The sequence below is a fragment of the Trematomus bernacchii genome, unplaced genomic scaffold, assembly GCF_902827165.1.
Source record: "Trematomus bernacchii unplaced genomic scaffold, fTreBer1.1, whole genome shotgun sequence".
Lineage (NCBI taxonomy): Eukaryota > Metazoa > Chordata > Actinopteri > Perciformes > Nototheniidae > Trematomus > Trematomus bernacchii.
In genome coordinates, this window is record NW_022988050.1 from 9,613,189 (window position 1) to 9,641,154 (window position 27,966).

General features: G+C 41.9%; 2 protein-coding genes across 3 annotated transcripts in view; one reads left to right on the forward strand and one right to left on the reverse strand.

Moving 5' to 3' along the window:
- The window catches only part of dock1 (dedicator of cytokinesis 1), a 162,132-nt gene that overhangs the window by 70,040 nt on the left and 64,126 nt on the right, over positions 1–27,966 (forward strand). The window lies entirely within an intron of this gene.
- On the reverse strand, positions 804–27,958 carry LOC117473617 (inhibitory synaptic factor 2A). 2 transcript variants are annotated; one of them, XM_034119290.1, is made up of 4 exons: positions 27,710–27,958; positions 15,927–17,160; positions 10,200–10,271; positions 804–1,893 (listed from the first exon to the last, which is right to left on the reverse strand). In XM_034119290.1, exons 2-4 carry the CDS (start codon positions 17,153–17,155, stop codon positions 1,710–1,712), a joined length of 1,485 nt encoding a protein of 494 aa, XP_033975181.1. In that variant the 5' UTR covers positions 17,156–17,160; positions 27,710–27,958; the 3' UTR covers positions 804–1,709. The 2 variants fall into 2 exon arrangements, with proteins under 2 accessions (XP_033975181.1, XP_033975180.1); XM_034119289.1 differs by lacking the exon at positions 27,710–27,958 and adding an exon at positions 27,486–27,552.

Here is a 27,966-nt window from a genome sequence, read left to right on the forward strand (position 1 = left end):
ACATGTAGCCAACAGAAAGCAGCGAGTCGGAGCTTGTGAAGGTCAAACCAGTGACGTCTAGCAGTTTGCACGGTGTTGTTGTGACAGCAGATAAAGATTCGTATTCATTCGTCTTTTGGGCAGTGTTTTTGGCTTTGAGAGGCTTTGAGCTCCTGCAGGCGATGTTAAGGTCAACTATTTGTTTAGATATTGGCTGCTTTCCCTCTCATTAAAGTTGTATTAGCCCTATTACAGTAGATGCTATACAACAAATATTGTGTCTGTACATAGTCTTTGAACCCTGTGTGGAGTTGCGGCATGAGTTGCAGTCGGATCGATAGAAAGTGATGAGCAGGAAAAAAAGGGGGGTAGGGCTGTGGACACTTTTTGTGTAGATCTCTTTATAAATTCTTTAAAAGCTAGAAAATATCCTGCAAAATGTGAGGGTTGTAAAAAGCATGCGAGGTGACAAGCCTGCCACCCTGCACTGTAGAAGCCCTGGTTGTGATCAGAAGTGGCACATTCAGTCTGTGGCTCGGCTTCAGTCGCTAACGGACTAGCTGATGCAGAACACTGCAGCAATACAATCACAGCTATCTTCTGTTTCCCCTCACATGTGCTTCAAACCAACAATGTGTTGTGATACTTGGTTTCTTGACTGAACAAAAGTTTTGAACTTTGAACTGAATTTTCTGTTTTTTGAGCCAGAACTCTTTCGTTTTATACTCATGGAGGTACAGTATGATCATATGCACTGTGAGGTTTATAAGAACTAGGTTCGATGAAAAGGAATTAAGAATCAGAAATGTTCCTTCTATGCACTGTAGTTTTGCACAGCCCCCTTCACACCAGCTCAAATAAATATATTCCACTAAACCTTAAAATGAATGTGTATAGATATATATTTATATAGAAAAAAAGTACATTGATGTCTAACTTTGCAAATGTTTTTAAGAAAATAACTGTTATTTATTCATTCTTTACTTCAAAGTCAGTGGATTCAAGGAGACATATTAGAGATGGATAGAAAGTGGATCAAAGAGATTGAATAAACATCTCTGACTTCTTTGTCCTTAAGGTCTCTTCTTTAGATGTGATGAAAGTCTTAGTAGATGATCTACATGTGAGTTATTACTCAAAATAGTTCTTTTTATTTACTCTGCAGAAAATGTATCCTGAACAGTGTTAATTGTGCTTTGCAGTACGGCGATATGCTGTTGCTGTAGACCTCAGAGCGTGGCGGCTGAAGGGCCGACCTCTCCTGGAGGCAGGGGGAAAAAAAGACAGTCCCAACTGGTGAATAGAAATGTGATGCTCACTGACTAATCCTAGAATAGAACCCTGTGGACGTCAGCTAGAAAAATATATGCAAATAGACAGAGGGAAGTCGAATTTGTCTTCTCACCTTGTTGATCTGCGAAAACATTCCCTTGGTGTAATTTCACACCCTGTTTGAAGAAATTAGTTCAAAAATAACTCTGCATCAATTTTTGGTAAGCATGACGTTTTTGAATTTTCCATGGAATCCGCACATGTGTCCCAGTACACATCCTGTCCTCTGCAAGAAGGGGCTCAGTATCCAGTGGTGGAGCTCTCCATTAACACCAGGTGTACCAAAAGAGATTTGATAACAAAACTGAAGCCTATGGTTAAACCAAACGAATATGGATGAGTAGACAGACGCATAAATCCTGTGCATCAGTAGTGGGGGAGGAGACGGTCCTGTGTTCTTACAGGAACCAAAGTTTCCAGCGAGCGTGCTTCTTGGAGTCAGCTTTGGACTTGCGTTTCGGGGTGGAGGTGAAGGCCTCCTGGGGGTAAGGCAAAGAGGGGAAGTGGCCGTCCGCCGAAGGGCAAAGCCTCATCATCAGCGGCTGCAGCTTGTCCTCCTGCTGCTTGAAGTCCAGCTCCACACTGCAGCAAAGACACAGAGACACAAAGTCAGATCAAACATTATATCATGCTGGTATTAACAGCAAGTTATTAAAATGCTAGTGCAAAACATGTTATACATACAAATCTGAGACAGCATTTGGTTATGGCAAACTAGGTTTATCATTTGCTTTGGTGTATAATGTGATAATTGGTGTATTTCACTTGTATTCACTGCAATAGAAAATATGGATTGTTTTAACCAACCTTTACTTTGACTTTTGCTTTTGCTGTGTATATTCTTCCTTTATCCTTTAACACTGAGACCACTCTGGTTTCTGTCCCCTTCACGCTTCTTTTAATCCTGACATGTTTTGACCGCCACACTCCGCCTCTAACCATATTAAGTTTCTACATTTTGGCCTCTTCTCATTGACCTCAGCACAGGCATCTGTCGCAGCATTGCTCAGCCTTTGAAGCGACCTACATTTGATGGCTTACTCTATCCTTATTTCCCTTTAAAATCTCCCAATTCAGATTGTTTTTAATTACATCTGGCTGCCCACTTTGGCTGCTGCCGCCGCTGTGGTGGTTGTGTTATTTGCATTCTTATCGTGATTCATAAAGCGAGAGGGAAGCCCATTAGTATTTTTCCCAGTGAGGAGTACTTGGTCACTTGGAGAGGGGGGTGTTGAGCAGCAGATCTTTTCCTCAGCTTTTTAGGATTTAGCTTTATTTGATGTTGCTGTGATCAATGTACAGTGCATTGCAACATCAGCAAAGATATGGATGCCAAGTTGTACACAAACACATTCTCTCCCTTTTCTGTGTTCTCCTCATTTATTCCAGGGTGCTAGGGGATTTATCTGTTCCAGCCATCATTGTAATCCCACCCCCGCACACATCTGACTGCTAGGTTCTGCTAAGTGAAACTCAGATTACTGCCTCAGCTGTGTTAAATGTAGAGGAACTTTAATCTGCTAAAGCTTCTTCCAGCCACTAGCCTGAGTCGGACAGACTTGCATAACGACAGCAGGATCCACTTCATGAATACTGCAGTTTGTCTGGCTACAGCAGACACTACCTTTTACATAGTGAGAGATTATGCAGAACTCAAGGTGAGCTAGGCATCAGACGCCCGCTCCGACTGAAATACATGGCGTGATTGCCTGTTGCTACACAAGATATATTCCCGAGAGAACATTTCATTGAAAATATATTCATTACAAAGTACTGGAAGTTGGTTATGATGAGTTTTACGTGTGAGCTGTAGTGCACATTATTCTGTCAGTTGCATCAAAGCACTGCCAAATAATCATTTCCAGGCATTACACATGAGAATTTGCAAATGGGACGATTGCAAATAAAGTGTCACGGTAAAATACCTCGGTTTCTAATATGTACCCTGATGCTTTTGGAATTGGTAAGATGAACACACATAAATGTAGGTGTAATGATTGGGTGCTGAACCAGACACTCAGCACTTTGCATTTGTTTGACTCAGGCCTTTAAACTGGGCGGCCAAGAACACTGCAGCTATTGGCAATAAATCACAGGCTGTTAATTACACTGGTGTAAATCCACTTCACTTCTCTGAAGTCTGTTGCAGTTTGTGTTTGTCTTCATGCACCTGTGTGTTAAAGTAAATTAGGGTGTTAATATGTGTAAACCTGAAATAGACCACAAATAATAGGCAACAATGACTTTTTTATGCTTGGCCGCATATATTTGTCCTCAGGTGTGTAACTCAGCTCGGTAACATCTTCAACATGTAATCTATTCTTGACTTAAGAAATAAGTAATTCATGCCTTGTATTGTTTTACCCCATCTTCTTCAACTTACTCGTTCTGGCATTCAACTGGTCCAAAATTGAGCTGACGGAGGACACTTTGATTTTTAATATCTTTCCACTATCTTATCACTTTATTGATCCTCTCCTGCTGTTAATTGTTTCACTAGGTTCTCTTCAGTATTAGTAACTTTCTACCAGTTTTAGAACATTTAATTTCCTTTGGTCTTGCCCCAGGGAGCTGCACTTCCTGTGTGAATCACGGCCCTATGCGTCATGATTTATAATAAGATCACGGTGTCTTCTGAAGTCAAACTCAAGCTCACACATTAAATGTAATTCATGGGCTGAAAAATGAACAGGCTCTTGCAGATCAAATAACCGGAGTAACACGGCATCAAAGGACTCTGTGATCAATGACGGTGTGTTTGTCAGAGTCTAATGAGTGTGTGGTGGTGTCATTCTGTAGTGAAGCAGAGAGTATATCAATATCCTTTTTTATTACTCCTATAAAAAAGACTTCAATTAAGAAAGGCAGGGAGAGTAATCTGTCTTCCTTTTTTCCTGAAGAACTGTAGCTTAATGCTGCTCAATTTCTCTGGGATGTGTTTCTTCCACACAAACAGATACACAGTTAGCCTCTAACAGTGATAGGATTTTCCTCGCACTGCAGTGTAAGCCTAATACTGCTGATACTGTTGTTGCTGTGCATCCACGGCTCCAGGTTCTCGCCTTGCAAGGACACAGCAATTTAACCATATTGATACAACCAGCAGATCATCTTCAATTGCTATATATTGTACAGTTCATGTTGTGTGTGTAACCCCTAGATTCCACCGGGTCCGTCTGCGCCGCGTTGCGGTTTTGGTCCGGCCTCCTCCGGCGTCATACCCTACCAGGCGCGTTTCAGAAGCATTTCAGAAGCGGAGAGTCTTGCCTGCCGCCTCGCAGTTTTTGTTGATTTGGGCATATTTCCTGGACAGGCTACTTTGTACAGACAAAGTTAATAATAACTGTAATATTCCAGTTATAAACGACATGAATCAAAGACGTGTTGCTGTATTTTAGTGGTAAAAAAATGCATTCATCATCATAATTATTCTATATATATAATTTACACAGTGCCTGTAAACCGGAGGAGAACGCTGGCATTTCTCCTCCTACTTGAAAGACTACGGAGGGATAGGGTCTGCAAAATTAGTTTGTGTGTGTATATAATATATCTATATATATATATGCTATATATGCTCTGAAAGTTCCACTTCCTGCCTGCCCGACCTTACGTTACGGCTGCGCCGCGACAAAAATAGGATTCGATCCTAATTTTAGAGGAGCCCTGCGCCGAGCCGCTTCTGGAACACTTCTGAGCCGTAACGCGCCGCGTGTGGTGGAATAACACCCATTGACTAGAGTGGCCGCGATCGCCGTGAGCACCGCGGCGCAGCCGTAACGCGCCCGTAACGCGCTGCAGACGGACCCGGTGGAATCTAGGGGTTAGCATAACACTTTACAGTCATTATATCAGTATTTAAGCATTACTTGTGTATTTGCAGTGGGAATGTGTGTTCACTTGCATCCTTATCAACCAAAAAGGCACATTTTACACTACATTTTTTCTTATATGTATTACATTAACTATTATATCAATGTGGTCAAATAAAAAAGAAAATGAGTCGCTACAAGAATAACCTGAAGGGCTTTAGTACTTAAAATAAAGAAATGTCACTTTTTTGTGACATGTTTACATCCCTCATCTGACACGTCGTTCACACCATTTATCTCGATTCCTGGTGTGTGTGATGACACATTGTAAGCTACATCCTTTGAATGCCCTTTCAAGTTCACATGCTATCTTTAGTTTTTTCTGTTTTTATTAGCTGTATTGAATTCCCACTAAATCCATAAACACACTCCATGGAAGATCCTCAGTGTACATATTAGAACAACCAGTAGATTCACAGTGCTCTCAACACAGTGGTCCTGGTAGCGTATCATTTCCTCTTACCCCGAGTTATCTTTGTTAGAGCTACACCTACTAATTAAATGTGCTACTCTTATCAAATATGCAGCTTTCTGCCAGGAGATTTATACAAAGACGAGGTGACGTGGCATGTGTCTTGGGAGCAGCATAGCAACACAATTGAAATGTCATTGAAAGGAAAAAAATCTGCATAACTTCATTTGGGAAAAATAGAGTGAAAAGATAATCATCTCATCTTTGAAACGTACTCCAAAGGCCTTTTAATAAAAAATGTATCCATTTCTACGCCGCCCAGTTATCAGCACCTCCTTATGAAACTCACGGGCCCTGATGTGGTGCTCCACATTTAGATTAGATTTTTTTTTGTTAGTAAAAGTGAATATTGTTAGCATCTTTATGTCCCACAGCCGAGAGTGGGTTGTGGGTTCGGAACCAATTGAAGAAGACACGTTGGACCTTGTCAGTCTTTAACCTCTCTTGCTCTGTATCCCTCTCACTCACTCCCACTCTCTTCCTGTCATGTTCCTGCTCTCTGAAAGAAAGTGTACGTCCAAGAAAAGAAAAACTCAAATCATTCACCCGCACACACACACCTCTCACCTGCCCTTTACCCCACTTTAAACCTCCGCAAGACTTTATCTCTCCTCGTCACCTTCATCCTTCTCGGTGTCTACCTGTTTCACATTCTCACCCTGCCTGCTTTTATTTCTAGCCCTATCTTCCGCGGGTGTGAATGTGCGCTCCCTGACTAACCTCGCCGTCCCTTCACACTGTCTGTCCTACCGAGGATCACTTTTGTAGCTATGGAAACCGGCTTGCCACCATGTTGGAAAACATCATTATGCCTGCACAAAAAGAGATATCCTCCCCCAGCAGAGTGGTGCGTCAGGACAGGCTGGCTGCTCCGTAATTTCCATATGTTCTAATGTAATCATCTCTTCAGCCTTTAGCCACGCTTAATTGATTTTCATAGCCTTGCACAATAGATGGGAGATTTCCCCCTTATTAAATACCCATTCCTTTTTAATATCATATTAGATGCACTGAGCTTTGTTATTTAAATACAATGTTATCATCAGATACAGATAGTTGTTTAATGATTAGCTGTTGCTGAATTAATCGCAAGCTAATGACACAATTGCAGTGATAGTCCTTTGTGAACAATGACTCCCAGTGTCGGGGACCTCCCCAATCGCCTCCCTTAATCACATTCACTTACATCTATCTTCCCGTTTGATCAGCACATTAGCCCATTTAAATGTAATGTGAGGAAAATGGGATTACAGGGTTTCTGCGTCAAGACCCTTCACGACTTAATGCCTCGGGTTGTAAAATAAAGTGTAATGCTTTTCAAATCCCCAGCTTCTGCTCGATCCTGTCTATCTCATTTGTTCCCACCCAGCCTCTCGCTGTTTGTCTGTCTTGCTTACTGTCAGACTACTTTATTTGTACATTTCTCCCCACCTTTCTCAGTAGCACATCACCTGTAATGATGGACTGAATTACAATAATCTTTTCATCCCTTCCTCAACAATTCTGTCTTAATGGCATGTATGTTGTATTAAGCATTGCATATTTCATTTGAACACACACCGTTAGCTGTTTGGAGGAGATAAGGTATTCAGGACAAACGGTGAGATAGAGAGAGAAAGTTACAGAGAGAGGATAAAAGAAAGTTCAAGATGGTTTTAAAATGAGGAAAGTGGGACCAAACGAGGACAACAGAAAACAGCAGCTTGTGTATTCTGTTTGAAATCCATGCCTATCGCCTTCAGAAACGTATTGATGTGGTACAGTTGTTATGCTAAGGATGGGCTCTGAGATGATGCCATAAACTCTTGGACAAATTGATTATGTTGAAGAATGCATGGCTGCTTCCTAACTTGGATAGTTAAAAATGATTTATAGACGTATATGCCCTTTCCGGTCATGAGACCAGCTACATCATAAATGCAGGAATTAGGGGTTTGGCCATGGCACAGACATGAACGCAGAAAAAAACCCTCTAACAGACAGCTTTCCTTTCCACATACAGTGTTTGTTTCTCTATGAGCTCTGCTTCCTATCTTGTGCTCCTCCAGCTCCGGAGAGGTTGTTTTCATGGAGATCTAAGTAATTAGATTGACATTTAATCCTCCTGCCTGTGTGAAAACAACTGTTATTTTTGATTCTGTGTCCAATCAACACAATTTACCATGCCAAGCCAGACTCTTAAAGGAGGACTTGGTTCAATTTAATATATTTCAAACATCTCACTTAGGAATTTCTGCCCTGTATCAAGTTGAAACCTTGCCAGGCGCTGGCGAGATTTGTACTGTTTTTGTTTTTGTGCACTTCCTGTGGATGAAGCATATCAATTGATTGTGGCAGATCTAGGAAGCAAAATGTGGAGATATAGTAAAGCGCTGGTTTGAAGACAGTTGTGTGTTCAAGGGCCAAATCTGACCTGGTTTTGTCTGTGACCCCTTTTTCAATAACATTCAATCTGATTCTCTCTGGGGATTTAAAAGAGCAGGTATGGAAAAAACCTAATAAGATGGATGACACGTATAAATTATTGGCTCATATTCAAATGGGCACACTTAATCATAGCTTTTATTGCAGCCTGTGTTTTGCATATTTAAATCCCTCATTGGGAATACAGGTCATGGCGATATATATAACTGAAGCACCTTTCCCAACACTACAGTTTTAAGTACAGAAAAAGATCCTCAGAATGGAATTGCTCATATATTTAGACTTGTTATCACGCTGCAGATTGTTCTCACAGACTCGGGAAGATGGTTAGTGAACGTCTCTGGAGTCTCAGAGGCGGGCACAGTGAGGCTCTGGCAGCCAGAGCGCAGAGAGCAGGGCCTTCTCTTCCCCAGGGCCAAATCACACAGAGTTACCATTAAACATGCTGCTGACTCATTTATAATACCAGCTGAGTTCCCATCCCAGCAGTCTGTCCCATGTCATCTATCCTTTGACCCTGCCATTGCCTCTTAATTCCCCCATGCCATGTTGTGCTCTTGCAGTGTCCTTCACATTATATGGCATAATTCAGCTCAGCTCACTTCATATTGGTGTTTGCTTGTAAAGCCAACCGTTCTTGTTGTCCACCCCTTGGCCATGGAGAGGTGCTGGCACAATTTAGGAAACAGACCTGTGGCAGGAGCTGGTTGAAGTTAAGCTAGGGGCTTATTGGGAGCAGTAGATAGAACATGATATACATGGCTATTTTGAGGTTTAGTGACGACTGAGGCGAACAGTATTATACACTAAAACCATTTTATTGATCCCCTCTCTTTAATTCTCTGTTGTTTCTGACTGGAAGGAGTCACCAAAGAGAAAAAACCATCAGTACGCATGTGCACAAGCAGGTATGGATTTCTAGCCTCCCTGGTAACCTGGCTCTATAGTTGCCATTGTCAGTTAATTTACAACTTAAATCCATAGCTCAACAACCTTGGAATGGATTAGAAGGACATTCATGATGCCCAGAGGTAGTGTACTACTAACTTTGGTCCCGTAAAATGTTTTCCTTGTGCCACAATGAGGTTTCCTGGTGTGAACTACAGTGAACTATCTTGACAGCTTCGTAATGGATTGCTGAGATGTGGTACAGTTATTCAAGGTCCCAAAAGCACAATCTGTCATATTCTGTAATGACTTTGGTGATCCCCTGACCTTTCTCTAGAAGCTAAATTAGGTCAGATCAAATCCAATACTTTGGCCTATGACTCAAATTTAAGCAAATATTGTAACCATAGTAAAGAATAAACCTGCTAAACTTCAGCATTTTGGAATGGTAACCCTTACCCCACATTTCATTAAGCTGTTTGTGATTCACCAGCTATTTGTTAAAAAATGTTAAATAACAAACTATATTGATTAATTCTCATGACTAATTCTGAGAGCTGAAATGTACAACTTGTCAGAAACTGGAAGGGATTAAATTCACAGCCAAATCTCAAATCTCACTTTTTCTTTCAAAGCTATTGAAACACTGGAATAAATGGCAATTCATTTTCTGCTGCCGACTAATTGTTACATTGATTTCTTGTCATTCATGCACAAATCCAAAGCAGCAATTTACACAAACTCACACACACATACTTTCATAGTACTGTGTACCATGGTAGACTAATGACTCTGGACGCACGCCTGTACTGGTTGTCAACTCAATTGAACTGAAACTGAAAGTATGCTGAAACTCAGTTGGCTTGGCAACTTAATGTATTATGCTCGGAGGATAATTCATTTCACCTTTCTGCTCTGTGCTCACTCATTCCATTGCATGTATCCTCTCTGCTTTTCAACCTTGTGCCCTTTTATATCTAAATCCAGCTAACCCTATTCCTGCTTCACACCCTTCAGTGAATGAAGCTGTGTGGGAGAATCTGACGCATAGATGGAGAGAGGAAGCAATGTGTAAATGTCACACGTCCCCATGTGCTCATTAACAGCATCCACATTAGTCTTGCATCCCCTGCTCCTCTCCACATCCCTTTTCCACCTGTTCACTTTCCCTCAAGGAGAAAGGACAGGGCACATTTGGATCATCGTGTCTTTGAAGAGGAATGGCCACTCACCTGTAAATAATGCATGCGCTGTTCCGGCATGTGTCGCAGTTGGCCGTGTCCTGTCCGGTTCGATAGGAGAGTCTGCGGGGAAGATAAGAGTCGTGAATGAGTAATTACAGGACTTTGTTAAGCTGCTCCCTCACACCTTCCTTTCTCATCTTGTTTGTCACCCCTCGTTAGCAGGAGACGAGTAAATGAGGGTGAGGAAGGAGTCATGCTGCCCTCCTGAGTGGCCCGTGTCCAGCAGCCAGGGCACAGAGAGCACAGAGTCGGCCATTAGCGCTGGTTGACTGATTTTGAGGTCGGATAAGGCAAAGTAGTACAAAGAAAGAGTTTATAAGCAGTAGGTGTGACAGGATTGTTACTTTTCCATTCACTTACATTACAAATGTTCTGATATAATAATATCACTGTAAGGATTATTTTCGTTATTGATCAATTGACATATTTTTTCTATATAAATGTAAGAAAACTAACACAATTTCCCAATGCCCAATATGACTACTTATCCTAATATCAACGTTTTTTTACTTGCACTAAAGAAATTGAATCATGGTTATTCCATTCTGAACAAGATACTGTTGTAAAACATTTAGTAATCTTACATATTTTCAATAACCATTTATCATCTGAAATATAAAAAAAGCATCAGCAATGAGCTGGGTCCTCTTATCAGATACATGTTGACAATTTTGCTTATAACAGAAGGTCCTTTGGCAATTTATAGTCCACCCCTCTTAATTTAATTGAGATATTGATTCACTGAATTCACATTCAAACCCATCAATATCCTATTATCTCATATCCTGTGTGTCCCTATATTGTTCTATTATCAGTTGCTGCTGAGATGAAATATTGTCATGAACCAAGGTCCCATTATAGATCCCCATTTCTCAAGGGGGCCGCTAAAGACCAGGTGATGGCCCTGAATGGAACTGCTTGGTTTCATGCTTCAAAGGTTCAATGGCTTTCTTATTGGATTATCATGTGAAAATGTGCCTATTGATTGGCAGCATAGTTTCCTCTTATAATTAACGACATATGGAAGTACTGTAGCCTTACTTCACCAATGGCATGGACTGGAAGGAGATGCCCTGCTGTTTTGTTTTTTATGATCATGACCTATGAAAGCAGTCTTGAAAACCCAGTTTAACTGTCGTAGCTGATATTTTAACAAAGCCGTTTTTAGTTTGACATTTTTTTTACCAGGCTAATTACAAACTACTTGAATCATTTTGTAAGACAGTTATGAAATATGTGAAGCTGGGTTTGTTGCAGCAAAAAGCACACTCAAAAGAAACATTGTTTTGTCAAGGTTTTAAGATGTTCCAGAATAAGGCCTTTGCTCTAATAAACCGATTCACCAAAAATCCCTGACATTTCTAAAATGACTGGTAGTTCAAAGTCACTGAATTCTCCTCTTTATTGATGTCTATGGGCTGACGTGAACACTTAATTCTCGTCCTAATCGTTGTAGTAGTAGGAGAGCCCTCTTTTTGAGTCTTTCTCAGAGATTCAGCCCATAAGGTGCTCACCAAAAATTAAACCGCTATCATACATTTACTCTCCTAATCTACTCCATTTAGTGATATACTCCCTTTTTTTTCTTTTTTTTCAAAGCTGTCGCCAATTTTAGACAATTCGACAAGAGAATAAGTGCAGTGATATTGGGAAGTTTGCAGTTCGGAGCATTGTCATTTAGGGGATTGCCATAACCAGAAACCAGAGTGGTATGGTCCAAGGCCATCTCCACACTCCATCGAGGTGAGTCGATCAATACTCTGCCGATGGGTTACACAGGCAACTCGCTCCTTTGAATAACTCACCCTTATGCTCTCTATCTCTTGTCCTCACGCTGTCTAGATCTTTTTCTTCTCCCATCCCTCGTTCCTCCCCACCTTTCTCTCACACTGAGTTGATAAGAGAAAATAAAAGAGCAGAACTCATTTTGGCAAGCCTCCCTGGAGAGAGTGAAGCCAAAACTGCCATTAACAGTATATTTATCCTCCCTACCCCCCCCCATGTGCTACTAGGTGAGCCCTCCCAAAGGTCATTGAGTGGGTGGGAGTCCAAAGGCATTAAGGCTGCAGCCACACGAGGACGATAACGGTCATATCTGCTACAGTTCTCTATCAGTTCTTTATCAGATATAGTCTATCCGAACCGTCTATCTGATAGACGTTTCGGCCACACGAGGCTGACATGGAAACGCAGAAAATGATAACGATAACGGGGTCCCAAGGTGGGTAGATCTGCGGACGAAACGCTCTGGGGGGCCAAACGGCTCCGTGATTACGCCCTATAACGATCATTTACTGCTAACGATGACGCAATAGCCCCAGTGTTTGGAGCCAGGTCCCGGTTTCTCGCAGGACAGTGCACCCAGCAGGAGCTTCCAGCTAGATTTGATCGATATGGACATAAACGCCAGTGAAGTCTAATCGGACAGGAGAGGAGACACGCAGCTCTGCATGATAACCTGCAGCTCCGCCCGCTGTGATGGAGCGATGAGCGGAACAAAACACACACTTCAAGTTAGATCATCACCCTTAGCTATTTTAATTACCTCTCAAACTACCTAAACTAGTTATAAATATGTTTATTTTTACTGTCAGGTCACTCATTACTGGATCAGCCAGCTGCATGAGACCACGGATAGGCCTACTGACCGGCTGTCAGGAGAGGGGGAGGAAAAGAGAGGCTCCGTCCTCCGTGTATTATTCTTATATTATTATATAGAGTCGTTATTCATTTGTTTTAAAGCTCAATAAATAACAAAGAAGACCTTTGACCGGCACTTTTCTGATTTTGTCCGGAAGATTTAAACTTTAACGGACATGTTGACCGGCTAAACCCCACCTCTGCTGCTAAATCCAGCGCGGAGAATAAACAGAAGGGCAACCATGGCAACCATGCATGCGCGAGAAGTCTTCTTCGCTGCTTTTGGTGTATTTTGTGGCAGAAGTACAGCGCCACTTACAGGCCCGGCATATGTACTACAGCGTCTCCAGCGGTATGAGCTGTCTCGTGTGGACGGAATACTTTTTTGATAACGATTTCGGTGCATTTCCGTTATCGTCCTTGTGTGGCTGCAGCCTAAAACAAACACACATACACAGTGTTAATAGACAGGCTAGCAACAAGTCCCCATGAGTGTGATGAATTGGGTCCAGCCTGCCAACACTGGCTGATGATGCAGCATATTTATTCCTGAGCTTTGTACCGTTGGATGCAGCCAATGATGTGCTGTAGAACTGCAGCGCACCCTTCACACTGGGTTGTATTGTATGCCCTGCTGTTAATCAGGGATATATATGAATGTGTGCTCGCATGCATAGAGGGGCTTTGAAAGTCATTTTCTGCATATACAATGTCAGGCGACTTCAATTAGCTATTCTAGGTTGAATAATCAGTACAAAGTAACTATGTTAGGTCATTTCTAGATTATTCATCAAAAGGTATTAAAACATAACATTTTTGTTAGACTGCCAATCGCAGAGCCTAACATTCTTATTCAGCAGTTAAACTGTTTTAACCTTTGCATCTTTGCTCAATGTTAGATTTATTGAGTGCAACAGTGGATGTGCGCCTGCTTTTTTAACCATAGAAACTTAAGGTTTTCTATGTAGACTAACTTTGAGGATATCAATGTAATATTTCACTTATTTTTATCATGACTTCCATAGCCTTTTTGTATGTGTGTATTTGTGTCTTGTGCTTTTATCAGTCTCAGCACATAAGCCATTGAATTTCAATTAGTGTCCGAGCAGCATGTCATGAACACGCGTTGTGATGAATGCACCCAGCGTTGCATTTCTTAACATGAAAAATGTCCTATAACGTGAGCAGTTATACATTAGATAATTGCACCGAGCTCACCTATAGCCTGAGGGCACTCTTATGTGTTGTATCGGTGACATTTATGTAAGGGGAGCTTGAAGCTAATGTAGTGTGACATAAGCATAGTCAGCATTTTTAGCTTGGCTTGATTGAAAAAATAGAAATATGTAGGGGAAGAAAGTAGAGGTTTAGTTGGGTTCAGATTACAAGGATTACAAGAACCTTATACTTGTTTAACCAAATGTAGAGTTTTACAATTAACATATGGGAAGACAATGTGATTGTTATTAAACAGTAGGCACTCCGTTTTATTTACAAGTAAAGCCTCTTCTCTTTCTCCTCTCCTCTCCCACCCGCCACTTTAGACACATCTGATAAGCCAGATGTGCTTGGCATCACAGAGACGATGGCTCCCCATGCTGCACCACATGTCCGCACACTTTTCTCACTCACAACACACTTTTATGAGTTTGGTGATAAGGAGATTAAAGCTGCCTTGTGAAAGATTGAAGGAGGATGATTGCTTTTTCCTCACACTGTTGTAAGATCTGTGCTTTGCTCAAGCCCTGTTGAATAGGAGTTTTACCCCGTCATTCAGTCAAGTTGATATGGAGAGTTGCTTTTCAAACACTTTTGTGGTTGTGAGGCTAGAAGATTGACATGTACCTGTGTGGTAAATTCCAACAGGTTTTACACTCCAGGTTGGTATGATGTTGATTATATGTATTTTCTCACTCCATACCTCTCCACGGTGCTGGTCAAAACAGATAGTGATCTTGGTGCAGAGCCCCAGCAATTCATTCAACAGATTGGCCATTTTGTTTGCCTCGTCCCTTTGGACAGACAATCCTCTATTTCATTGGGTTGGATGCTATCTACAGCCCTTATATATATATACTCAATTTCCATTGGAGGGTAAATTACTTTTTTCAAAGGCCTTGGACTTGCTAGATAAACACAGCATGCAGCTGGATAAGGCCATTTGGTAAAATTCTAGTTTTTTTTAGCACTTAGCAAAGTACTTGAAAAAATCACTCCATGATTGTACGTTCCCCTTGGAATTATATTCTTTTCAGCATCATGATAATGAAATTCTGATATTTAGACATATTGGGTTGAATATGGTTTTAAGGCCATATCTATAAAGGTAATGTTATACAGTACACAATGGGTGACCACCACTTGGGCCCAAATTGGTAAGATGCATCGTCTATTAATAAGTTCTGCAGCAGCTCTGTCATATCTGAAAGGGAAATGATCACTGTGCTGTAATGGGCACATCCAGGTAAAAGCCACATCAACCCGGCTTCATGCAGCTGTAATCTCATTTTCAAAACGTAGGGCTCTGCTGAACAGCTGTCACACGTACATGCCTGTCCTTAAGATTTAGAAATGATGTGACACGTCAAGAGGGGACTTGTCCTGCTCATGCTGAATCATGGGCCCTGTGTCTCTGATTTGTCCCCGTCTTTTTTTGCCAACGTATGCTTGACATCACTGTAAAGTATGGAGGCAAAAATCACATTTGGTGCATCAGTAGCAGCCCCAATATTAATCTTTTAGACAGATTGAGTATAAACCATTAAGTGTCTGATTCACAGTTTCTTAGTCTATGTTGTTAAAATATTGAGTGTTTACTCAATCACTTAATTCATGGTGGGCCATTCACTCTGTTGCTAAGGTAATCTTTGGTTTCTGTTTTTTCAAGTTTTACTTCGATGCAGATTCCAAATTGGTATTCAAATTTGGGAGAAACATCGCTCTGGTTTTGGATTTGAACTCATTTTGTATTGTACTATTGTACTAACTCCTTTTATAATGGAATATGAACTGGGAGGGAAAAAGTCCAAAAGGTACATCTCTAGTGTAAAGCACAAGCTGTAAGTGAGATCTTACCCTTCTCTGTGGGCCTCCCCCTTCTCCAGCTCCTGGATGACCCCCAGCAGCACTTTGATGGTCTCTTGGCTGGAGCTGATGAGATTTTCCATGGCCTGGAGCTGTGCTTTAACCTCCCCGTCCTGATTCACAGGCACTATTTGCTTGCAGGCCTCCTGTGTTTGGCCAGGCGGTGCCCCACCAGCCTCCCCACCTCTGCAGGGTGTCAGAGGCTCCTCCATCGCCCGTAGAGGCCGGGCTGATAACTGTCCTGTGTGGCACTGTGCCTGTGTTGTACAGCCTGCACTGGAGCGGGGCAGCGTCTGACTCTGCAGCCCGTTGAGCTGCAGGGCTTTCTTCCGCTTGCTCCTCACAGACGGACTGTCCAGGCACTCCACCTGCGTGAGGGAGTTCCAGGCGAGGGGGCCGGTAACCTTGGAGGCCCTGACCGGCAGGGTCCGGGACGAGCCCTCCTCCAGATTTAGCAGCTGCCTCTTGGCCGAGCGGTCTGTATCGGCCTCCCTGTGTTGTAATCCTGCCCTGGCTTTGGATGGGACGCTGCAGAGCTGGTACTCTTTCTGTGCTCCGGCTCCTCTTCCTCTCTGTGTGTTTGCAAGGCAGTCTGTGTCTGCAGAGCAACTGAGCTGCAGAGCGTCAGAGCACAGGCCATCAGGTGCAGTGTGCTGTTCCACTGTGGCAATGCACTCATTAGTATGGAGCAGAGCCCTGGTCCTCCGGACTCCGCTCCCCCCGCTGGCCCCCTCCTCCCCCTCCTCCTCATCTAAACCCTGCTCAGCAGCCCTGGACTGCTTCACCTCCATGGCAAAACCGTTATTCTGACCTTTATAAGTTTCCACGGCCGCCACGTGTTTAAGGGTGTGGCCTTTCTTGCGCTCAAAGGGAAAGGTCTGATAGCGTTTCTTCAGGTCAGGTGACGTCTGCACGCCTGTGCTCCTCGTGACGTTTGGGATGGATCGGCGGGCCGGGACGGTCATGTATTTGCGGTACGCCACTTTGTATGAGATGGGCTTGCCACCTTTCCCCGCTGCATGCAACTCCGCCTCCCGCTGCTCGTTCTGTGCCTCACAAATATCCTTGAAACGCACTTGCAGGGCCTTGTTCCTCTTCCTCACCTGTCGACTGGCCTCCAGAGAATACTTCACCTCCAGTGCCAGGGAGGTCGAGGGCGCTGCCTCCGAGTCAGACTCTGAGTTGGTGAGCATGCATTTGCCACTCTCCTTGCTCACCATGTTTCCTGAGAAGCATAAAGAGAGAGACACTGTGTTAATCATTTGTACAGAATGGCTTAGACAAAGACTCTTGACAGACCATAACATCTTACTTGACAGAAAACGACGTAGGGTGGAACGGGTGGAAATATGTAATGAATATTCTGAAAAAGACATACGCAAGGAAAGCAAATATGTATTTTACAGGAGCAGATTTGTCTTACATTTTAAGTTAGTCCCCTTAATACATAAGTATATTAGGAATACTTGAGTTTTAAAATAGTTATAATTTCTTCATTCAACACTGGCGGCGAAAATTAACCTTTTATTTTTTATTGCCAGTTGGCTAGGGTCTTTCATGTCTTCCAATCCTACTGTGTTTATTTACAAAAAACTGCAATATCAGCATGTGCTAAAAAGGATTTTAGCAGATTTTCTTGGTACATTTAATCTCCTTCTCTGTGAAACCAATAACTCCAAATTTCATTCATTTATCATTGCCAGTTCAAACAGCTTTGACTACCAGTTCCTCCTCCGCCTCTTCTACTTGATGAGTGTTTGTGAATCAGTGTTTGTGTCTCAGTTTGTCTGGGAGCGTTCAGTCATTGCTTTTACAAACTCTAACACACTCAAGTACCCTTAGTTGACACTTACAGCATACTGCTGAGTGTGCTGTAGACAGTGCATGATGTCTGCAGGTGATTTCCATGGTTCATTAGGTTCAGCAGGAGTCTGACCTTTCACTATCACAGTTAATTATTAAGTAAAACTTGGATTAAAACCCTATTTTGGAGCACATTTTAGTCTTCTAGTATATGCAAGTATTGCACATTATATTATTCAGTTACTAAATAAACAGAGTCAAGGAAACTCAAAAAAAGATAGGGCCAATACCTGCAAACAGACTGTTTTTAAAAGAACTGTAGATTAACCCCTTAAAGAGAAAAATCCTAGCCAGAGATATAAATATGAAATGGGGATTATCTTTCCCCACTACCACAGATATGGTCTCAGAATAACAACTCAGTTAGCCTCTAATTCTCTGACAGATATATATAATGCTCCTTCTGCCTTCTGATTTACAAAAAGCATGCTCAGGATTACCAGTCTAAGATTATCTGCCATGACTGCTCTCAGTCAACAGGGAATTATTTTCAGATCTTTTTCAAACATGTCGGTTCACTTAACCAGGAGCTATAAAAGGGAGCCTTTGTCTCTCTCTCACCATCACATTATTGCTTGATGTTATTCTTGGTTTCAGGTTCTGCTTGAAAAAGGAAAGCCACCGTCAGACTAATTTATCTTATATCTAACAGTCTCATGTCCAGACATTTATAATCTCTTGTATACACGCAGTTTTATTATGCCAGTATGTTGGCATAAAAGTTCAGATTTTCTTCAGCAAAAGCTGGCCTGGCCTTCTTACTTAGGATATGGCAACTTTTCCTCTATGAATAAAACATGTTTCCAGAATGAGAAAGCTGCCACTCCACACACTTAGCATGGAAAGCAAATAGTTTTACTCAGAATATCTTCATCACACCTAACTTTTTGAGTTGCCTGTCTTGTGTGCCACATGCCAAATATCTCACAGGCATTGGGACTCTTTTTATTTTTTAAAGGTCTTGTCAAAAGAATCCCACGGGTAAAACTGAAAAAAACTATTAAAGACAGATGGACCCAGCAATTCCACAAATTGACAGACGCCACTAAAAATGTCCAAACATTGCCCAGTATTGTAGCATGCCCATACCGACAGGTTAAAAGATTGCAGATTTCTGTAGTGCATTCAATTTTGTTTGATTCTTATCACATAGGTAATTACAGATATGTCCAAATACCCAGGTATAACAGTGCAAACAATGTTTGTGGAAACGGTATACAGCCAACACAAAATACATTGGGAAAGATATTCTGCCATACAGTACATGGATAAATTATACCGTGCATCGTACACTACGTGAAAAGTAAATAAATAATGCAATACCGTTTGTTGTTTTTCAACTTCTTCCCGTAAAAGATTGGTCTCTGGCTTATTCCTGTCCCAGCTGGACTACGGTGATACCATTTATAGATTTGCCTGTCCCACTGTTTTGGCCAAACTTGACCCACTCTACCATGCTGCACTGCGTTATATATCAAATGCACCCTATAGGACTCATCATTGCACACTGTATAGCCTAACTGGATGGTCCTCACTTACTATGCGTAGGATGCAGCACTGGTTGTTATTAATGTATAAAGCCATTTTAGGTAAGCTTCCACTGTACATCTGTGCCAGATTTGCTCCAGTTTGTGACTCTTACAACCTCAGATCCAGTGCCTGGATACGGTTCCAGGTACCTACTGTACGGACTGAGGCTGGAAAAAGGAGTCTCTTTTATTATGGTCCTTGGTCTTGGAATGACCTTCAATCATGCCTCAAATTGACGGCACTTGTCTCAATATCATGTTTTAAATTGAAGTTGTCTGAAGTCCTCACCACCAGCTGCTCTTGCAGTAATAAGTAGTACCTTTCTTACTGTCCTAATGTGCACAATGTAGTGACTGCTTTTTCGTCTTTTGTTTTCTTAGTTATGTTCTCTGTATTTTATATGTTTGTGTTATGTGTAACGTTGCTGCCTTCTTGGCCAGGTCAGCATTGAAAATGAGATTTTATCTCAATGCTTTTATCTGGTTAAATAAAGGTTAAATATAAAAAATAAATTCTCATGAAATCATCAGCCCCAGTCAATGCACACAGAAAGACCATGACATTTAAAACACGTAGTGCATTTATACGTGAAAGCACAACTCCACCGTGTATGCATATAACGACCCAAAGACTTCTGACCCTCTTAACAATAGGTTGATTGAGCAATGAATGCAGAGTATATGACAATGTAAAGGGGAAGAATCACGGCTGCATATAGCAATTTACAAATACAATCTGCCTGTGCAGCATTTGAATCTTTCCAGTGGAAGATAGTTTGTTTTGTTTGTCTGACAATACAATGTTTAGTGCCCGGCTATCATCCATCACCAGCATTGCTGTGCTCTCCTGGTCCGTCACTGTCAAAGGATGACATTTTAAATAAGAGATTACATTGTTACCCTACATCCCCTCTCCAAATGAGGTCAGCGAAAACGTCTATGCTATTTTTGGCCCAGATCAAACAGTTTTTGCAATTTGTTTAAACGTATATTTAATTACATTTCACGGTGCCCCACCCTGTTCTATATCATCAGATATAAAGACATGGATGTAGCTTGTCAGGCCAAACAGCAACAGTGTTTTCTCATCTCTCATTCCCTACACACAGCCTTCACAATGCAAACAGTTTCATGGTATTGTATCATATCCTCGCTTTTAAATGCGATACATTTTGACATGTCAGTGCTGCAGGCTGAATGATGTGTCCCTGGCTCCACATATCTGATTTTTACAGACAGGGTACAGGCCCAGGCGACAGCAGCAGCACTTGTATCTCACCTCCGGCTAGAAGACCACCTTCTGGCCTCTTGCATAAACAGCTATGACTCATCACGAAAGCTGCCCCTTTTTAGGAGGGCCTGATCCTTTTAATAATTTCTTTTATTTTGGGGCAAGTAATTGAAGTGAACTGACCCACTATTTTCTCCCCAGTAGGACAGACCAAAAACAGAGCTCACAGGGTCAAGTGCGAAAGGCAAAACACATCAGACTTGTTCACATCTGACCTTGTTTTAGCAACTCAGCTCACATTGCTGTCACACTGGTGCTGAGGGTCATTATTTGGGTTATTTCCAGGGACACGACTTCATGTTCTCCGGGATGAGAGGCTGTTTAGCCCTGCTGGTTCTTGGGAATACTAGTTCAGCCATTGTTTCAAGCTTTGCATTGCTGCAAGGACAATCCATATTACTGCAGTAATTCATTATTCTTTAATGGTCTTTATGCTCAGTGCTCATTCAATGTAACACTCATTGAATTTAAGAAATGCCATATATTATTTTAAATGGCATATGAGTCTGCAGTTTTCTGAATGGCAGTTGCCTAATAGAACTTTTGCTCGCCCGCGGGTTAAATCTTAAAAGGTGGAGATTTCAGTGTCCTCATTTTACCCGGGGTATGAACATTTACTGTAACTTTCATCTTGACTAATTCAGTTTTATCGCTTCTGCCCAACCAAAGGGAAAATTCATTAATATAGTATGCATCACAAAACCGTTGAATTGAGTAAATGCTGGAAATATGGCTATACATGACAATTAGCAGCCTAACAGCCTTTCCGGTTCAAGCATTTAACTTGGTACTCATTAAGACTTTAACTTATCTCTTTATTTATTTTACACAAATGTTCCCTATCTATGTATTTGTCTATGGTAATATACTTAATACTTAAGTATACAGCATTGGGCTGTCCAACAGTCTTCCTTTCTCAGCACGACAGTGCCAAATTCTTAAAGCAGTGTTTTTTCTAGTGTGAACTTGACAAGCCTGCACAGAGCCTTCATATCATCCCCACTCAACACCTATGGGATAAACTGGGATGGCTGTGAGACGGATCTTATCACCAACCTCCTTGTCGACCTCACTGTTCCTCGAGTTGCTGAGTGGGAAAAAAGTGGTTGTGACTCAGAAAAGTTGATGACTTTATAATGACCTCATGCCTACTTTAAAAAAAGGTCTTATACTGTAAGGATGTAATGTTTAGCAATACTTTAGACAATGTCATGTATAAACCCTGCAATATTTTAAATGCATCACATTCTCAAAACAACAAAGGGAGTCTGCCCTTGTGCTACATCAGGGATGGGCAAATGGCGGCCCACCTCCTCTTTTTGCGGCCCTCAGATTAATTTATAAACAACGTAATTATTTGTTTACTTGTAGTACTGATACCGTCCACTAGACTCCTAGTTACGTCGAGAGGTGCGTACATACAGCCAAATACCGCAAAAATAATCTGTGACGCGTTTGTGTGTATTGTGTTTGTTTCCCGGGGAAACACTCACAAGAAACACCGGCTGTTCTTATGCCCGCTGTGACGTTAAGTTGCCGCTTGTAATTATGCCTTTACAAGCTTCAAAGTTGTATTTATCATCTGAATTTGGCGAAACAAGTTTAATATTCTAAAAGCCAAGACTTTGTTTATTTGAAATCAGATGAAAACAAACTGTCACGGACCCTGCCGTGTTATCTATGATTACTATACGCTTTTCATTCATAATTTCAGCGGGAGGGAGGGGGAGCGGCGCTGAGGAACAGCAGAGTGCGGGTTGACAGGTGTCTGTGTTGACATTCCCCTTATTGTGGAATAAGGGGAATGCAGAGACAGACTACAAGTGTCTTAGGTTCAAGTTAGACAACTAATGTCTGGGTAGTGTTCATGACTTCATGTTTATTTCATCATCTTAATGGTTCATCTCAATGCACACGCACTTTCCGTGCTTTCCAATAGTTGAACATAGTTTTATTCCACAAATAACCTGTTCAATACAAACATGCCACTTGTAAAAATTAAATTAAATGTCTGTGAACTGATATTTGTTTAGTGAGCTTATAAGAGGATGTTCCCTGAGAGATTGTAAAATGTCAATGAAGATGTCAGACTTCGTATATTTGTTAATAATTACATACAATACATGGAATTTGTGTGTGTGTGAATCTGCGGCCCCCTGGTGGCCAGTACATCAATTATGTGGCCCCCACCACCATCCAAGTTGCCCATCCCTGTGCTACATGATCAACAAAATCCTGCTATCCTATCACTGCAGTGTGACATTATTACAGCTCAGCGTGGCCTCAGATGCTGCTTGAACAAATAAGCGTAGCAGTTCCAGGCTCCAAAGTAATCCAGCTTTATCTACCCATGTTTTGTTTTCCTCGTTCCTCTCTTCTGTCAGCCTCTGTTCATAATTACTTGGGGCTTAGTGGTGTTTTTAAAAAGTCTTTGATGTGCCTCTTAAGAGCACACTGATTATGCAGTGAAAAGATATCCGGGCTGGTCGTTTACTTTTACTTTGTGTTGCTAAGGTCATTAGACGGTGTAGGTTTATTGTTGGGTCTTTATTTTCTGTCTCTGTGCTGCAGCAGCTCCCATGCTCTCCGGGTGAGATGTGAGGGTATATATAGCTGAGTGATTGACTGTACAGGTCAGTGTTTGAGCGATAACTGCAGTACAGTGCATTAAGCTGACACCAAACGCAGCAAATCCTTTGTCAGTTAATGGTAGCTTAATGCTGTAAAATGGAATGGCACTGGAAACACAGGATTTGAAGAGATTGTCTCTCTAGTAATTGTAGCTCAGTCATCATGGACCACTGCGCCGTTGCCAAGCACCATTTTGAAGATTTTGCTCATCGTGTGTGCTGCATTAATGACTAAATAACACCGGAAACTATCATTTTGTATAGAGCACAGCATGAAAGTTCATTATAAACCCAGGAGAAGGACAGATGTCACATAATCCTTGTTACAATCACATACAGATCCAGGATCAGTGAGTTTGTTAATGTGACTACAGTATAAAGCAGTAGTGTTGGCACAATGATGTGTATTGGGACATATTTCTAATCAAATAAACCTCATGGATGAGGCCAAATTATTTATCGTAATGACCTAGTGCAGTGATTCTCAAATGGGGGTACGCGGACCCCTAGGGGTACGTTGGGGTACTGCAGGGGGTACGTGAGATAAAAAAAAAAGTGAATTAAAAAAATACCATGCATGATTAGAAAAATAATCTTAGTACAATAAGTTAAATAGAAAAAACATTTTTATATAAAATATTTCTAGAACCACCAAGGGGGTCCTCGTATAAACATGTCAAATGTGTGTATTGTATTTTATAGTTTTGCATAATATATCATTTTGTTCATTCGTTTGTTAAACATATATTACTTCAATTGAAAGTCTCATTGGAAAAATCTGTTTAAAAAAAAATGTCGTGATGTTATTTTTTTTCATGCATGAAGATGAACATATCCTTAGTTTGTTTTAATTCATGCACGAAGGAGTTAATAAATCACACACTGAGGGAACATCACTATATTGTAATTATTTATATACTGTAGGCTTTTTCGATCAAAAATGTTCGGGGTCGGTCGGTACCTGGCTGAGAAAATGTTTCAAAGGGGGTACATTACTGAAAAAGGTTTGAGAAGCACTGACCTAGTGCATAATAGTCTTTGAGCGTTACTGTACTTTTATGGTGTGGTTAATTAATTTACATAAACGTAGTGTTCCCTTAATGCTGATACTCTGATAGGATAAATCCAGATTTGCAGTTAATCCACAGCACTCAAAATACCCTTTATATGTTTTCTACCATATGCACAGCATTTATTGAAAAGCCCTATGTGCATTACATATATTTCCGCATTCATATATTACATTTATTTTACATTTATATTGCTTTAAGTTGCTTTAAGTACCCAGTTTACTGTATGTCAGCCTGCTGCTGTTTTCATGCAGGACTTCTTATGCTTGCTCTGTAGCCTGCGGACATTGAAGCCTTATTATTTTCTACTCACTTTGTCCCCACTGAATTGTGCTTTTCTTTGTTATTCCCTTACTCGCCGTATTAAGTTGAATTGGTGTGCTCCGCCTGCACCCAGGTGGCTTCTCGGGAGCTTGATGGATTCAGAGGAAGCCTGTAATCCATACGTCAGTGAACATGCATGCTAGATGGAGATCAGACCTCAAGAAAGGATATGTGCTGCAGAGGCTCTGATCAGAATGCATCGGATCACTCTTCCCTTTCCTCTCCTCTTCGTCTCTCCACAGAACATTATTTCTCTCTTCTTACTCATTTTTAGTTTTCTTCCTTTCATTCTGTGCTCTCTTTGTTGTTTTCTTTCTGTCTATCCCTCTCTCTTTGCCTCGGAGCCACGCTGAGGTTTCAAAGCTGATGGGAACTAGAGAACTCCCCTGCTGCTCTCAGATTCCTCCTAGTCATCCCTAGCAAAAGGAACATGACACACACACACTTCCACACACATCAAAAATGGAAAACAAGAGCAAGAGACTGGAATAAACAGGAGCATGGTTCTAGGTGTGTAGTTTTCACTCTGCTTGAGCGGAGCAGAATTGACTGTGAACAAAATAGACGGATAATAATGAAGAAGGAAGATGAAGCCATAGAGAAGATTCCATGAACAGAAATAGAGACCCTGGCTCCGAGGGGAGTAGACGGCGAAAGCCATCATGTCTTGTCGATAAGATGTATCATTTTGTGAGCTCAACTGAATCCCATGAACAGCAAGTATCAGAGGATAAGAGGGTGCTGTGTTAAGTGACTTTACAGGCCACAAATACATATAGTTTTAAATGCTGATACATTTTTGAGTAAAGTTCTTCCCAGGTATGCCTGTCAAGGTCTAATTAGTCTTAGCTGTGCATACAATACATGTCAGAATGTTGGTAACAGTCATTCGCAGAAAGATTTGATGAAATTATGGTTCGAGTCGCTTTTACACTATTACTAACTAACCCTAACCCTGCAAAACAAGCTATTTGAAGATGTAGCCTTTGTCATTGGTCATTATGGTAATGCATAGCTGTTAATCAAAAACATTTGTGGGTCGCAGCTCCACTCAGCTTTACCTAAGAAAACTCCATTCCTCTGCTATTCTGCCTCTGGGGCTGTCGGAGCCCCACTGATGGGCCCCTACCGCAGAGCACTGGGGAACACATGCTTTACACGCCACTACACCAGGGCACACTGACAACAACAACACCCAGGTGGGATCATGTGGGAACAGCAGAAGTGCGTTCACAACGACACCTTCTCCTCTCCAACAGCAGACGCACGTGCATTCACCTCCACTGCTTGGCCTTGTTGTTTCGCTCCCAGGGAAGAAATTGGCCTCTTAATGAATAATCCTATTACCACATGAAAGCTAACATCTGGCTTGTTCCAAAAGCAGTCACTCTCTCATAGGAGAACAATTTGTTTTCTGGATGAATGAATATCCCTCCCAGCAAGCCAGGCCACACCAGGTGAATGCCCACCTCACATGCTCCCTCACACTTTCTGACATATTTTGACATCTCAGTGTGAAATTGTAGCTCTGTTCTACCGTTACATCTTCATGTACTTGGACATTTGGAGTGATTTGCACGTCCTGCGGTGGCGTGCACACACTCCTTTCTTGCACGATCATAAGAGGCAGGCATTACTGCGTGAAGTGAAGGCTGGAAATGACTGATTCCTAAAAATAAAGATCTGCTTTTTGAAGCGGTGGGCCAACATGCCCATCGCTCCTGGACGGCCATGCCCAGTTCTCTCAGAGGCAGCATGGGGGTTAAAGGAAGACAGGCAGCGACGGATGAATTAGTTTTTCTTTCTGAAGCGGAAACCTTCTTTCATGTCTATCCTGTCATTTCATATAATTGTTCTTACATAACATAAAGACCGTGACAGCAGGTATGTGCTTTTCATGTCGGCACATAATACCTATCAATACAAAAAAAAGAGAACATAATTCAATATCTTCTCCCGGCATACTCTCTCTATTATTTCTCACAGACAATATATTTTCCCCTTGCTCTACAGTATATCTCTTTCTCTCTTTATCCATCTTCCCTCAGTCCTCTTCTCAGTGTCTGCGCTAAGTGAAATGGAGCAGAGTGGAGATTGTATCAGAGCGTTGATGTGAGATAGGGTTGAAGGAGAGACGAAGAGCGATGGCAGGAGGTTCCGTGGAGATGAGTGGGAGTGACATGCGTTTTGTGTGGCATCTGAAGGACAGTGGAGATGTGAGGGTCCTCTCTCTCATTCTCTCCCTCACGCTCACACACACACACACACCCATTCTTCAACAATCTGTAAGTAGATGACTTCATGCAGTCCATTAATCAAGGTTAGCCTTTAGGTAAGGTCCTTCATCAGATGCAACTGTCTGATGGCCGGCGCTCATTCCCTATTTTCGCTGTGATGTTAAACACTGCTGCCTCCATATGTGGGACAACCGCCTCACATCATTTGTCTTTTGGTATAGACACCGGTGTGGTTTTATATAATGCTCACTCAGCTGCAAAACTGAGAGGAAATGCAGCATCATGCAAGCCCTTGTACGTAAGCCGTTGTACGTAAGCACTGTTTTAGCTCTGTATGCTGAGCCAGTCAGGTTAAATGTCGATCAGAATCCTCTCAGGAAACAGAAAACCGACCTGCCAGATCTCAGAAATGTCACCTAGAAATGGCAGTGAACTCATATTCCACCTGAGATATAAACATTTTTTTTATGTTCAAAGTTTTCTAAACTGACTGAATCGTCTCTTAAAGTCAGCACATTCCACATACACTGCCCAAAATCCCCCTTAACCACTTCCCCCCCAGCATCAGAGGGAACTAAGCCAAACTCAAATCAATCTGAGATTTACCTCCTTTCATCTGCCACACGTATTTGATATTTGATCAGCCGATCAAACGGGAAAATCTCCAGTGAAAACATTCCCCGTGGATAATCCCAGGCTCAGTCCCACAGAGTGAGCAGATCCCTCGGATTTCCCACCTCCAGTGGTTATTCCAACAGACTTTCCCCGTTGCAGTTGCACACTGAGAGGTGAAATAGAGGAGAGGACAAGAGCAGAGATGAGCGACTCACCTCAGACTGTGAATCACTGACGTAAAGGATGCGTTAGCCTAGATCCCTGGTTCTGCCCATGCATGCCCGTGTCCTTGTGGATTACAGGCGAGCTGGAAGAGGAGGCTATGCCATGGTAGAAGTTAAGAGGACAGGCAGCGGCGGCAGGAGTTGGAGTAGTTGTTGCACATCGGAGTCCTCTGATCCAGTGGCATGAGGTTCCTCTCCCTCCAGTCAGAGTCAACACTCCCCCTCTCTTCTCCTCCTCTCAACCCGCT

Excerpts from the sequence above, each read along its gene's own strand:
- LOC117473617 (XM_034119289.1), bottom strand. Across the intron at positions 10,272-15,926 it reads GGGGAGGCCCACAGAGAAGG|ACTCTCCTATCGAACCGGAC; the intron begins GTAAGATCTCAC and ends TCTTCCCCGCAG. Across the intron at positions 1,894-10,199 it reads AGCGCATGCATTATTTACAG|TGTGGAGCTGGACTTCAAGC; the intron begins GTGAGTGGCCAT and ends TCTTTGCTGCAG.